General features: G+C 38.5%; 1 protein-coding gene across 2 annotated transcripts in view; it reads right to left on the bottom strand.

The window, feature by feature from the left end:
* osbpl11 (oxysterol binding protein-like 11) overlaps positions 1–14,136 on the bottom strand; it is a 133,865-nt gene that overhangs the window by 62,588 nt on the left and 57,141 nt on the right. For both annotated transcript variants that reach the window (XM_059966357.1, XM_059966358.1), the window contains exons 5-6: positions 1,996–2,178; positions 34–247 (exon numbers count right to left, since the gene is read on the bottom strand). In XM_059966357.1, coding sequence (XP_059822340.1) covers positions 34–247; positions 1,996–2,178 — 397 coding nt within the window. The remainder of the gene's footprint in view (positions 1–33; positions 248–1,995; positions 2,179–14,136) is intronic.

Below are 14,136 nucleotides of genomic sequence, written 5' to 3'. Positions count from 1 at the left end.
ATAGCTGAAGAATGAGGTGAAAAGTAATTCTACCTCTTTCACATGTAGAAAAACAACTTTTCTGGTTGGATGCCTGTTGAAGTTGGAGAATATGGAAACAATCACTTAAACAGTTCATTGTTGCCATTGTGGTGGCTTTGAGCATAAGCAGATCTTGGTCCAGTGATGATATTTGTTCTCCAAAGGGAGGAAGTCCTTCAATAGCCCGGACCAATTCCTTGTGTTGCCCTTCAGCCTGGTTCATCATCTGCTCAAAGCAAAACATCATTGAAGAGTATGCCTTTTGTTTAATTGCCATTGACTCTCGTACCAACAATATCCATCAATTAGGACAAAAACCTCACATTCAAAGCCCCAATCAAATCTTTAGCCATTCACCACAACCTCAAGCCATTCATTCACATTCTTCAGTTTGCATGTCTCTGCACACCTAAGCACATTTCAAAAAACCTGCTCTTAAGGAAAAATGACAAACAAAAAGTCAAAGTAAAAGCAATGTGAAAGCAATCATCTTCACCTGGTATGTAATCTATCCCGAAGACCACACCATTACACAAGCCAACCTGAACATCAAGATATCGTAAAATGTATTGGAGAATGCAAAAACACCCCGTATAATGCAAGATAAATTGTTTCTTCTTTTGCCTTTCCATCAGCCATCAAAGGTCACATCATTGACACAGCTTCTGCTGTCAAGAATTACTTATCCCAGACTATTCGGTTTTAGACATCATTACAACAGTTCAACCATAAATATAGGAATTAAAGAGGCCTAATCCTAACACCAAACCAGCTTTAGGGTACAAGGTATTAAGGAATTTCAGCAAAAGATAAGTTCATGGGAAGCGGGGGGGGGGGGGGGGGGGAGTAGGAATGGATATACCAGGTACATATGAAAACTGCTGTAACTGTTAGAGAATTATCTGGGTATCATGGCATCTATACAGAGGTTTCCCAGGGTAGTGTACTCAACTACTTTCAGATGCTTCATCCACCCATCTTAAATGTTAGAATTAGAAATGCTTATGCTGTCTGCACAAATGTTCAATTCTGGTTGTAATTTCCCAGCTGTTAAAGCATTTTCTATCTGCCTACAGCAAAAACTGAACAACATTTACACAAAACTGTAATGACAAGTAATATGCTGCACAATTGCCAGGTTGCAAACACCTCCAATAAGAGATGTAAGTAGCCATTTACCCCTGACACATAGCATCATCACAAAGGCATCAACATCTGGGAGGAATGATTGAACAGAAATACAGAAATCTAACTGGAGAAGCCACAAAGTTTCGCCACCATCTCCATGGTACATCAAGACGACCTCAGCATTCATCAGGCTCACAGACTGATCACCTACTTGCTTCCTAACCCGAGTTTTGTAAACTTGCAGCATATCCTCCTGACTTCTGTACTCGGTGTCTAATAATAAATAGGGAAGAATGCCTTCTTTACCATTCTATCAACTCTGCACATCTGTCAACACTGTCCCTTTACATTTGATCTTCCATCATACAACACATCACTCTTGGCTGGATTTAACTCCATCTACCATTTCTCTGCCCACTATGCCAATGATACATATCCTGCTGTATCCAATGGCAAGATTCTAAACTATCCACAAACCACAAATCTTTACAGTGTGTGTGCTACCTCAATATATGTGAAGTGTATTTATATAATATCATGTCAGAAAAGCAGGAATTCATTTGGGCAGAACAGGCTCCCAAAAATAATGATTAAAAAAAAACTAACAAAAGGACACATTTTGGAAATAGCGCCATGAATTCCTTTGCAACTATGAACAGATAGAACTTATGTTTAACATCTATTTCAGAACTTAAGACTTCAAAGGTGAAACAGTCATTCAGCCATTCAACTAATTCTTATCTAGGATTTTTGCAATCAAGTAACTGGGATAGGGTTTGAATCCATAATATAGTGATTTAGAAGAGAGGCAGTTAGTAAACAGACCAACAAAAAAGAATTACCAACCTCACGAACATCCACCAAATGGTCTGGTTGCAGGGTGTGGGATCGCTTTGACAGTCCCTGTGTCTTATGATGAATGACACCAAAAAAAGCAGCAGCATTTTGACTTGCTCTTCTCTGCACACCTGGAGAACAGCTTCCTTGAGAAACCAAGGGAAAGCTTCTCGATTTCAATGGTGGATTATTCTAGAAAGCAAAATTGTAAAGAAGTAGAAAATTATATTGATGGATGAACCAAATTCACTCTAAAGGTACTAATGGAACAAAAACAAAACTAGCAAGTTATTTTCATTTGTATGTAATTGTGATCTAATACAGGTACAATCAGATATAATTTCTGGACAGCCATCTCACATGCAAAGTGGCAATTCCAGACCAAGCCTGAATCACTGAAGGATGCTCAACAGCTTCAAGTATACTGGCACCTAAAAAGAACATGGTAACCTGCCTCAATTACTGGTCCAGCAGCACCAACATCCACTGTAATGAAGTGCTTTGAGAGGTTGGTGATAATACATATGCTTGAGGAGCAACTTGATTCTGCTCCAATTTGCCTACCATCATAACAGGTCCAGAGCAGATGCCACTTCATCGCCTCTTCACTCAAAACTGGAACACCTAGACAGTGAAGATACACACAGCAGGAAGCTCCTTTCCAACTACAGCATGGCATTTCAATACTGTCATCTCCTTAAAACAATACAGTACTTGGGTTCCAGTGGTTTCTGAGTTCAGAGCTGATAACAACACTGGACATCTTCCAATTTAGAAGGGATGTCAGTTAGATGTATCTCTTGTCTGCAGCACTCAGTTTTCGTGCACTTCTGGCCTTCAACCTTACTTCAGAAGAGCTTGGACAGCAATTCTTGAAACTCCTGTCTGCCATGAAATTTCTGCTTAGGAGAGACCTTGCTGATGCAGGATGGCCACCTTGTGACTTGTTGCAATGCTCACTCTTGCCATGGTGTAAGACTTGATGATTTGAAAGTTAAACCATCACACGTTTAACACGTTTCACCAACAGCAGAGATGGTGCTTGATGCTTGGTGTCGGAGGCTTGAAGTTTTCAGATGGACTCAGAGTTGGCTGTCGGGTGCTTCCAGGGGCTGTATCAGCAAGGTTGCGACGCTGGAGGTTCATGGCAGGAAGAGTTTTTCTTCCTTCTACTGTCTGCATGAGACGATGGGCTGTCAGGACTTTGAGACTTTTTACCATGCTATGGTCTGCTCTTTATCAGATTACGGTATTGCTTTGCACTGTTGGAACTATATGTTATAATTAAGTGGTTTTTGCCAGTTAGTCTTTTATCAATTATGGTATAGTCTGCACTGTTGTAACTAAGTGTTAACTATAACTATGTGGTTTTGTGTAGGTTTTTGGTTTGTTGCGTGGTAGAGTTGGTCTCTTGACTTGGTGTGTCTGGGTAGTCTTGTTTTGTCTGATGGGTTTGGAGTTCCTTTCCGGGGAACATGCTAAGATGGTAGCGTGATATTGATACACAGCAGCCTCTCCGGACTCTGGATTGGGGATTGCCAAATGTTATGTGGTTTTTCTTGTGTGGTCTGTTTCGTCGTGTGCTTTTTTTGTGGTATCATTCTGGAGAATGTTGTCTCATTATTTAACTGCATTGCATTTGTGGTTTCTAAATGACAATAAACTGAATCTGAATGTTTGACACCCTCAGTTTTTAGTTTGGTTGTCCTTTGTCCAGTTTGATTCCTTCTACACCCGTTTGTGTTTCAGTTGTGTAGCAGTTAATCTGCTACTTCCTTTAACGAAATACAAAAATTTGTTCTTTTCTACTGACACACTAATGTAGAAGTAAAAAAAAAACACCTGAAACTAAATTTATTGAAAAAAATCTAGGTTGCCTATGACTTTTGCACAGTACTATATTATTGAGTAAAAGAATATCAAGAGATAAAATTGGTCTTCTTGAAAATCAGTGTTGTCATCAATGCATGGAGCTGAAAGAGATGGGTGAGATGTTCGATTAAGTGTTTGCATTTGTACTTACTCAGGAAACAGCCACGGGGTCAATAGAATTGAGGCAAATCAGTAGTGAGGTTGCGGACTGTAAACCGATTATAGGACAGGAGGCGCTAGCTGACTTGAGACAAACTAGAGTGAATAAAGCCTTAGGGCTTGACAAGGTGTCCCCACAGATCTTGTAGGAGGCTAGTGCAGAAATTGCAAGGGCCCTCCCTGCCACAGATATTTAAAATGTCCTTAGCCCTGGGTGAGGTGCCAGAGGACTGGTGGATAGTAAATGTTCTGACGTTCAAGAAAGGTTCTAAGAACAAGCCAGGAAATTATTGGCAGGAGAGCCTGATGTCAGTCATGGGTAAAGTATATCTAAGTATTTGTACAGACAAGGCTTGATTAAGGATAGTCCACATGGCTTTGTTCTGAGTAGGGCATATCTAATCAACCTTAAGAACTTCTTTGAGGAGATTTATGAGGAAGGTTGATGAAAGACAGACAGTGGATGTTGTCCAACTGGACTTCAGCAAAGTCCAGCATGGAAGACTGGTCAAGTAGGTTAAGCCACTTTGGATTCAGGAGGAAGTAGTAAAGTGAATTCAACATTGGCTTAGCGAGAGAACAGAGTGGCAGGAGATGGCTGTCTCTTCGACTGGAGCCTTGTGACTGGTGGTGTGCCACAGGGATTGATGCTGGGTCCAATGTTGTTCATCTTCCATACCGATGATTTAGATAATGTGGTATAATGAATCAGCAAATTTGTGAATGATACCAAGATTGGGTGCACAGTGGACAGTAAGGAAGGCTGTTAAGGCTTGCAACCAGAAAAATGGCAAATGTATTTCAATGTAGAAAAGTATGCAGTGTTGCACTTTGGCAGGACCAACCAGGGTAGGGCTTACACAGTAAAAGGTAGGCTCTGAGATATGCGGTGGAACAAAGGAATCTGGGAATACACATGCACAAGTCCTTGAAAGTGGTGTCACAGGTAGATAAGATCGTAAACAGAACTTTTGTCACACTGTGCTTCATAAATCTGAGCACTGAATACAGCAGTTGGAAAGCTATGTTGAAGTTCCATAAGGCATTGGTGAAGCAATATTTTATCCAGTTCTGAAACACACCTACGAGAAAGATATCAATATTTTAGAAACAGTGCAGAGAAAATTTACAAGAATGTTGCCAGGACTCAAGGATCAGAGTTAAAGGGGAAAGCTGAATAGGTTAGGATATCATTCCATGAAGCATGGGAGACTAAGTGAAGATCTTAAAGAGGTAGACAAAATATGAGTGGTGTAAAATACAGGCAGGCTTTTACTCCTGAGGTTTGATAAGACTAGAACAAGAGGTCATAGGTTTAGGATGAATTGTAAAATAATTAAGAGGAACTTGAGGAAGATCTTCTTCACTCAGAGGGCACTGTGAGTGTGGAATGAACTGTCAGTGGTAAGTGCTGGATATGGGTACAATTGCAACATTTAAGTTCAGTTGGGTACAAGGATGAGAGGTGTACAGATGGCTATGGTCTGGGTGTGAGTAGATAAAGTAGGCAGGAAAGCAGGTTGGCATGGACTAGATAGGCCAAAGGGCCTGCTTCTGTGCTGTGGTATTCTATGACTAATTTGTAAGATGAGAAGAGTAATAGTTTTTTTTAATTAGTTTTTTTATACATTTTCTACATCGCTACAGATAAAAAAAACCCAGATCAAAATGAAGAACATTAATACAGTGCAAAAATAAACATACAATAATATAATACAAAAAAAAGATAATTGAGAAAGCACCCAAATTGAAGACATGTAAAATTAGTATCCTCCCCAAGCCCCGCAACAAAAAAAAAACTCCAGACCAACCACAACACAATATAGAGAATATAAATCAGGACATTCAAACCCCCAAAACTGTAAATACACATAGCAACAGAAGATATTAATGCCTACTACCAAAAAAAAGGAGCTGAAAGCAAGGGACTGAAAAAAAAACCTTAGTTAAGAGGAAGGTTATGAAAGTACTCAATAAAAGGTCCCCAGACCTTATGGAACTTTATATCCAAATTAAGAACTGAGTAATGAATTTTTTCAAGGTCTAAGCAGGACATAATATCATTAAGCCATTGAGCATGCGTGGGCGGGGCAACATCTCTCCATCTAAGGAGGATTAAACGTCTAGCCAGGAGAGAAGCAAAAGATAATATTCGACACTTAGTCAAACTCAAACGTAAATCTGTCTCACCCAAAAAACCGAACAAAGCAATTAAAGGATTAGGTTCTAGGTGGTGATTCAGAATCTACGATAACATTATGAAGACATCTTTCCAAAATTTCTCCAAGCTAGGACAAAACCAGTACATATGAATGAGAGAGGCTTCGCCCCTTTTGCATTTATCACAAAGAGGACTAATATTAGGGTAAAATCGAGATAGTTTAGATTTAGACATATGGGCTCTATGAGCAATCTTAAATTGTAAAAGGCAATGGCGAGCACAAAGAGAGGTTGAATTAACCGATTTGAGAATCGAGTCCTAAGTCTCATCAGATAGGGAGATATTTAAATCATGCTCCCAAGCCATTCTAATTTTATCCACAGGGGCACATTGTAAGGATGCTAATTTATCATGAATAAATGATATTAAACCTTTACCTAGTGGATTCATAGAAAGAAATAAATCCATAACATTTTTCTCAGGCATTTCAGGGAAGTTAGGAATTAAAGGATTAATAAAGTGTCTAATTTGGAGATATCTAAAAAAATGAGCATTGGGCAGATTGAACTTACAAGAGAGCTGTTGAAAAGATGCGAAGCGATTATCAATAAAAAGATCTTCAAAATGTCTAATGCCCTTCCTATACCAATCATGGAATGCTGAATCATACGTAGTAGGTAAAAAAAGGTGATTATGTAAGATAGGGCTAGAAAAGGAAAAACCATGGAAACGATAAAATTTCCTAAACTGAGCCCATATACGCAAAGTGTGTCTAACAAGAGGATTAACAATTAATCTGGACAAACTACTAGGGAGTGCAGAGCCAAGAAGTGCAGAAATAGATAAATCTTTAGTGGAACTCAACTCCATTGCCACCCAGTTAGGGCACTCAGGTTGGCCATGGAAAAAAGACCAAAAGGTAGCACAACGCATACTGGCTGCCCAATAATATAAACGAAAGTTAGGTAAAGCCATGCCACCCTCTTTCTTAGATTTTTGGAGATAAACTTTATTAATTCTAGAGCGCTTATTCTTCCACAGATATGACAAAATAATAAGAGTCTAAGGAATCAAAAAAAGATTTAGGAATAAAAATTGGGATTGATTGAAATAAATATAAAAGTTTAGGGAGAACATACATTTTAACAACATTGATATGACCTACCAAAGACATAGATAGAGATGACCATTGTAACAGACTCTGTTTTATAGTATATGAAAGATTGGCAAAATTTTCACGAAAAAGATCTTTAAACTTCCTTGTGACTGTAATCCCAAGATAAGTAAATTGATTATGAACTACTTTAAAAGGGAGATCATGGAATGTTAATTCTTGTCCTTCTTTATTAATTGGGAAAAGTTCACTCTTATGTAAATTAAGTTTATAGCCAGAGAACTGGCTAAACTGATCAAGAAGTGAAAACATTGGAGGTAAGGATGTAGACGGATTTGAAAGAAAAAGTAATAAGTCATCAGCATAAACAGAAACGTTATGCTCAACACCCCCTCTCCAAATCCCGGTCAATTCAGGTCAGTTTCGAAATGCTATCGCCAAAGGTTCTATAGCCAAATCAAAGAGAAAGGGACTTAAAGGGCATCCCTGACGGGTGCCACATTTGAGGTTAAATAACTGGGATTTCTGAAAATTAGTCAAAACAGAGGCAGTAGGACACAGATATAGCAATTTGATCCAAGAGATAAAACTTTGACCGAAGTCAAATTTTTCTAAAACTGCAAAAAGGTAGTTCCACTCTATATGATCAAATGCTTTCTCCGCATTGAGGGAAATAACACATTCAGGATTCCCTGTTGGAGGTGAATATAAAATGTTAAATAAACGCCGAATGTTTAAAAAAAGAAGCCGGTTTTTAATAAAACCAGTTTGATCATCAGAAATAATAGAGGGAATAACAGTTTCTAATCTATAAGCCAAAACTTTGGCCAAGATTTTAACATCAACATTAAGCAAAGAAATCGGCCTATACGAGGAACACTCTGTTGGGTCTTTACCCTTTTTTAATAAAAGAATAATAGATGCCTCATTAAAAGAGGGTGGCAATTGACCGTTATTAAACGAGTCAGATAATACTGAGAATAACCGACAATAGACAATAGGTGCAGAAGTAGACACATCCTTGCTCTTGTATTCAATTCCCCTTGTAACAAAGGCCAACATTCCATTTGCCCTCTTCACTGCCTGTTGCACTTGCTCATTCACCTTCATTGACTGGTGAACTAGGACTCCTAGGTCTCTTTGCATTTCTCCCTTACCTAACTCGACACCGTTCAGACAATACTCTGCCCTCTTGTTCCTGCTTCCAAAGTGGATAACTTCACATTTATTCACATTGAAAGCTCTCAATCTCCTCAATTCCAGCGTGTACAAGCCCAATCTCTCCAATTTCTCTGCGTAAGACAGCCCTGCCATCCCAGAGAAGTGAAGGAAATGATTTATAAAATTTTACGGGGTCCAGGAGATTCCCCTGAGGACAATGCAGAAATTGCAAAAGATATTTTTTCTAATGATATAGGCGCATTAAGTTTAGCTTCAAAATCAGATGAAAGCGAAGGAATATTCAGATTATTTAAAAAATGATCAACAGAGATATTCTCATTCAGAGATTCAGAGGAATAAAGTCGAGAATAAAAACTTCTAAATGCGTCATTGATTTCTAAGTGATCCAATGTAAAGTCTCCATTCTCCTTCCGGATCTTTGTAATATGTTGTTTACTTTGGAACGCCTCAGCTGATTGGCTAGAAATTTACCAGATTTGTCACCATGAATATAGAAGCGATTCTTACTTTCAAAAGTTGGTGTTCGACAGGTTGAGTAGACAGAAGATTAAATTTAGTTTGAAGTTCTACACGTTTCTTGTATAATTCAGGATTCTTAGTTTGAGCATACAGTTGATCCAATTCTTTAATCTGATTAATGAGGTCTAATCGATCTGCACAGGACTTTCTATTAAGATTTGCTGTATAGGAGATTATTTGACCCCTCAAATATGCTTTCATGGCATCCCAGACAATCTGGGATGACATTTCAGATGATGTATTGGTGTTAAAATAAAAGGTTATCTGATCCTTAATAAATTTTAGAAAGTCATCATCCGATAATAAAGTCGAGTCAAAACGCCAGTGTTTATTCCTCTGAGGGAGACCAGGAAAATTTAAAGACAAAGTAATTGGGGCATGGTCAGAAATCAGTACACTCTGATAATCACAAGAATAGACAAATGGAATAAGTTGATTATCGAGTAAAAAATAGTCAATTCTAGTAAAGGTATGGTGAACATGTGAAAAAAAGAATAATCTCTCTCAGTAGGATCAAGGAAACGCCATATATCAGAAATAACATAATTAGAGAGAAAAGAGTGAATAGCTAAGGCAGATTTAGTAGGTAGTCTAGTAACAGAGGACAATCGATCCAAATTAGGATCTAACCAACAATTGAAATCGCCACCCAGTATAAGAGAGTATGAGTTTAAATCTGGTCGTGAGGAGAAAAAACGTTCAAAAAAATTAACATCATCAAAATTGGGAGCATACAGGTTTGCTAGTACAACTTTAGTATTACATAATTTACCAGAAACAATAATAAAACGGCCATTTGCATCAGATATCTTATTATGGAGTTCAAAAGGAATATTTGAATTAATAAAGATGGAGACCCCCCCCCCCAGCTTTGGCGGCAAAGGAAGAATGAAAATGCTGACCTTTGACAAAAGCCGAGAATTATCAAAACTACGTATATGAATTTCTTGAAGGAAAGCAATGTCAGCTTTGAGTTGTTTAACATGCAAGAAGACCTTCCTTCTTTTAACAGGATGATTCAATCCCTTTACATTCCAGCTCACAAATTTAAGTGTATTAACCATTATCAATTGTTAGTGCATAGAAGGTAGCAGGCATATAAAAAATCAAGCAGTACAACAACAGTCTGGGAGCAAAAATGTAAACATAGATCCGTAGAATCAAAACAGAGACATGACCTGAGTAACAAAGGAAAACAAAAGGAACAGTGAGTAGTGTTGGAACTGGAGAATCCACCCACCCTCGCAACCCAAAACTAGACGGCTACCTAAAAAAGCAGCTAGCTCTACCAAAAAAATTAACCCAAATATGACTTCCAGTTCTGTGTCGTTAACAAAAGTTCCGTATAAATAATATAGCAAATAATAACTAAATTTATGCACTAGAAAACAGAATTACAAATAGGAACAACTTCAACAGAAGTATAAAACTTAATACAAAGAAAATCAGAAGAAAACTAAAACTAACCTACCCGCGAAAAGTTATAAAAGATCTAAAGAAAAAAAAGGGAGGGAGAAAAGGGGGAAATTATAAATTCAAAGAGAGTACTTATCAACCACTTACAGAAAAAAAAAGCAAAAGTGAAACTATGAATCAACCAACAGGGAGGCCTTCAATAAAAACTCCAAACCTCCAAAACAAGTTAAAGTCAATTGTAGATCTCTATAGATAAAGTTATACAAAAATTAAATAGATTACACAAGTAAAATCTAAAAGTCCGCAGGGAAACATTAAACTTAGATTATCTATTTAGAAAAAACGCACCAAGTCCAGGTAGAGATTGACTACAGCCCTTAAGAGTTTCAATAGATAATGTCTGAATTATTCAAGTAAAGTCTAAGTTCGGAAAAAAATAGTTTTACTTCGAGAAGTACTTATCAACCATTTTAGAAGGTCAGGCCAGTTCCGAAGAAGACGAGGTGGCCAGAAGACTTCCAACAAATGCCTCAACCTCCTTCACTGATTTAAACCACTTATAATCTCCAGTAGTAAGCATAATTCGAAGATCAGCTGGATTTCGAAGGGAGGGTCTGAATCCGCGATCAAAAAGCACTTTCATTACACCTTTAAACTCAGCACGCATCTTCAGAACCTGGGGGGCATAATCCTCCATAAAACAAATGACCGTGTTTTGAAAAGCAAAAGTACCTCTGCGGCGTGCCTCCATAATCAAACGGTTTTTCACCTGGTATTGATGAAAGCATAAAATGACTGGCTGTGGGCGGGAACCCAGAGTTGCACGAGGAACATACATCCTGTGAGCCCTTTCAAGCTCAGGTGGAGTTGGAAGAAATTCTTTCCCAAAAATCTCACAGAGAAAATCAGAAAAAAATTCAATGGGAGGGCCCTTTTCGGTGGCCTCTGGCAAACCAAGAATTCGTAGATTGCAACGTCTGGTCCGATTTTCAAGATCCACCATTTTGGAAAAGACTTTACTGTTCTTCTCCTCCAGGTTGGAGCAGAGAGTTTCAAGATATTGAACATGGCGTTGTAAATCTTCAGAAGTTAAGTCAATGCAAGATAAATGTTCAGCATGTTTATCCACTCTAGCATTGATCTGATCCAATTTGAAATCCAGCTGGTTGAAAGACGTTCTAAATTCAGTTCTAAAATCCTTTAAAGTATCTTGTCAATGTTGTTCCAAAACAGCAAAAATGTCAGCCGGCAAAGCCGTAGAAGTCTCCCTTTTCCCGGTTTTAGTACTTTTGGTAGCCATTATAAGATAGATGTGTTCGCAGGCAGGTAAAAGAGAACTAATAAGATACCTAACTAAGGTTTAAGAAGGGAGACATATAGTGCAAAGGTAGGAAGAATAACGGAGCAAAAGCTCAGAAGCACACCCATGGGAGAATGTTCATTATACTGCAGAAGATGCAGTGCTGATGCTCTAGGATATTTTATGGGATTGAGGCCCCAATACCTCTGTGCAACTGGATACTCGATTTCCTCACTTGCGGAAGAGCAGGGGACTAAACACTTAGCCCTGTGGAGCACCTGTGCTGAGGGAGATTGTGGAGGAGATACTGCTGCTAATCCAAAATGACAGGCCTGCAAGTGAGGAAATTGAGTATCCAGTTGCACAAGGAGTTACTTAGCAGATTGCCTTTGACTTGAAACTTATTGATTAGTCAATGAAGAGCATTTTTACTGTTCAGATGTCCCAGGATTGAGTGAAGTGCCAATGATACGGCATCTGCTGTTGATCTGTTGTGACGGTAGGCAAATTGGAGTGGATCCAAGTCAGTTTTTAGTCAGGAGTTGATAATGTTTTATCACCAACCCTCTCAAAGCACTTCATCACAGTGGATGCAAGTGCAACTGTACTGTAGTGTATTTAATATTTCAGTAATCTTTGAGTCATATTGCAAATATATTTATTAAGCATTCTTGTTTACATAATTCATTATGGGTTATATATTAGTATGTGAATAGCATATGTCATAATGCCACCACATCATAAGTGAGTGCCTCACTGAAGAAAAACTAATTAGACATGTTATTCCTGGCTCCTGTGTTTTTTGATTAGTTTCTAGAGTTACAAAACATAACATTAATGATGGTTATTGATTCAGGTTACCACATTCTTCATAGGCATCGGTATAACTGAAGCCTGCTTGAAGCAGACAAAATTCTTTAGACATGTGGTGGAAAGTTTCAAGGTACTTGGAAGATAAAGGAATCGATGGCTTTGTGGCATTTGTGGCAAGTTTGTGGATGATAAGAAAAGTAGAGGGGGAGTTGGTGCTGAGGAAGCAATGTAATTGGAGCAGGACTCAAAACAAATTGGAGAAATGGGCAAAAAAGTGGCAGACTGAATAAAGTGTTGGGAAATGTATGATATTGCATTATGGTAAAAGGATCAATAGTGCAGACTATTTTCTAAATGGGGAGAAAATTCAAACATCAGAGGTGCAGAGGGACTTAGGAGTCCTCATGCAAGACTCCCCAGAAGGTTAACTTACAGGTTGAGTCAGTGGTAAAGAAGGCGAATGTAATGTTGGCATTTATTTCAAGGGGAATATAATATAAAAGCACAGAGATAATGCTGAGGCTTCATAAGACATTAGTCAGGCTGCTCTTGGAGAAGTGGGCAACAGTTTTGGGCATCATATCTGAAAAAGGATATGTTACCATTGGAGAGAGGAGGTTCATGAAGATAATTCAGGGAATGAAGGAGTTAACATATAAGAAGCACTTGGCAGCTTTGGGCCTGTACTCACTGGAATTTAGAAGAATGTGTAGGGATCTCATTGAAACCTACCGAATGTTGAAAGGACTAGATAGGGTGGATGTTTCATCTGGTGAGGGTATCCAGAACTAGAGGGAAACGCCTCAAAATTGAAGGGTGACCTTTCAGAACAGAGGTAAGGAAATTATTTTTTTTAGTGAGAGATTAGTGGATCTATGGAATGCTCTGCCACAGATTGCAATGGAGGACAAGTCCGTGTGTACATTTAAAATGGAAGTTGATAGTTTCTTGATTGGTCAGGGCATCAAAGGATATGGCAAGAAGGCAGGTGTGTGGGGCTGAGTGGGATCTGGGATCAGCAAAGATTGCAGAGCAGACTCAATGTGCTGAAAGGCCTAATTCTGCTCCTAGGTCTTATGGTCATACAGATATTGCAATTAATAATACCATGAATATGCACAAATAATTTAATGAAAACAAATAATCTACCACACAAAGTTAATTAATACAGAAAGCATAGAAAAGAAAAAATAAAATTATTTTATGTTATGTTAGGGATGGAAAGAGAGGAGGAGTTGGAGAGTATCTTAAATGTATCTATTTTAATGCTAGGAGCATTGTAAGAAAGGTGGATGAGCTTAAAGCGTGGATTGATACCTGGAATTATGATGTTGTAGCTATTAGTGAAACATGGTTGCAGGAAGGGTGTGATTGGCAACTAAATATTCCTGGATTTAGTTGCTTCAGGTGTGATAGAGTAGGAGGGGCCAGAGGAGGAGGTGTTGCATTGCTTGTCCGAGAAAATCTTATGGCAGTGCTTTGGAAGGATAGATTAGAGAACTCCTCTAGGGAGGCCATTTGGGTGGAATTGAAGAATGGGAAAGGTGCAGTAACACTGACAGGAGTGTATTATAGGCCACCTAATGGGGCGCGTGAGTTGGAAGAGCAAATGTG

Source organism: Hypanus sabinus, chromosome 4 (genome assembly GCF_030144855.1).
Source record: "Hypanus sabinus isolate sHypSab1 chromosome 4, sHypSab1.hap1, whole genome shotgun sequence".
NCBI lineage: Eukaryota > Metazoa > Chordata > Chondrichthyes > Myliobatiformes > Dasyatidae > Hypanus > Hypanus sabinus.
Note: the sequence above shows the minus strand (reverse complement) of the source record. Positions and strands in the feature narration are given on the sequence as shown.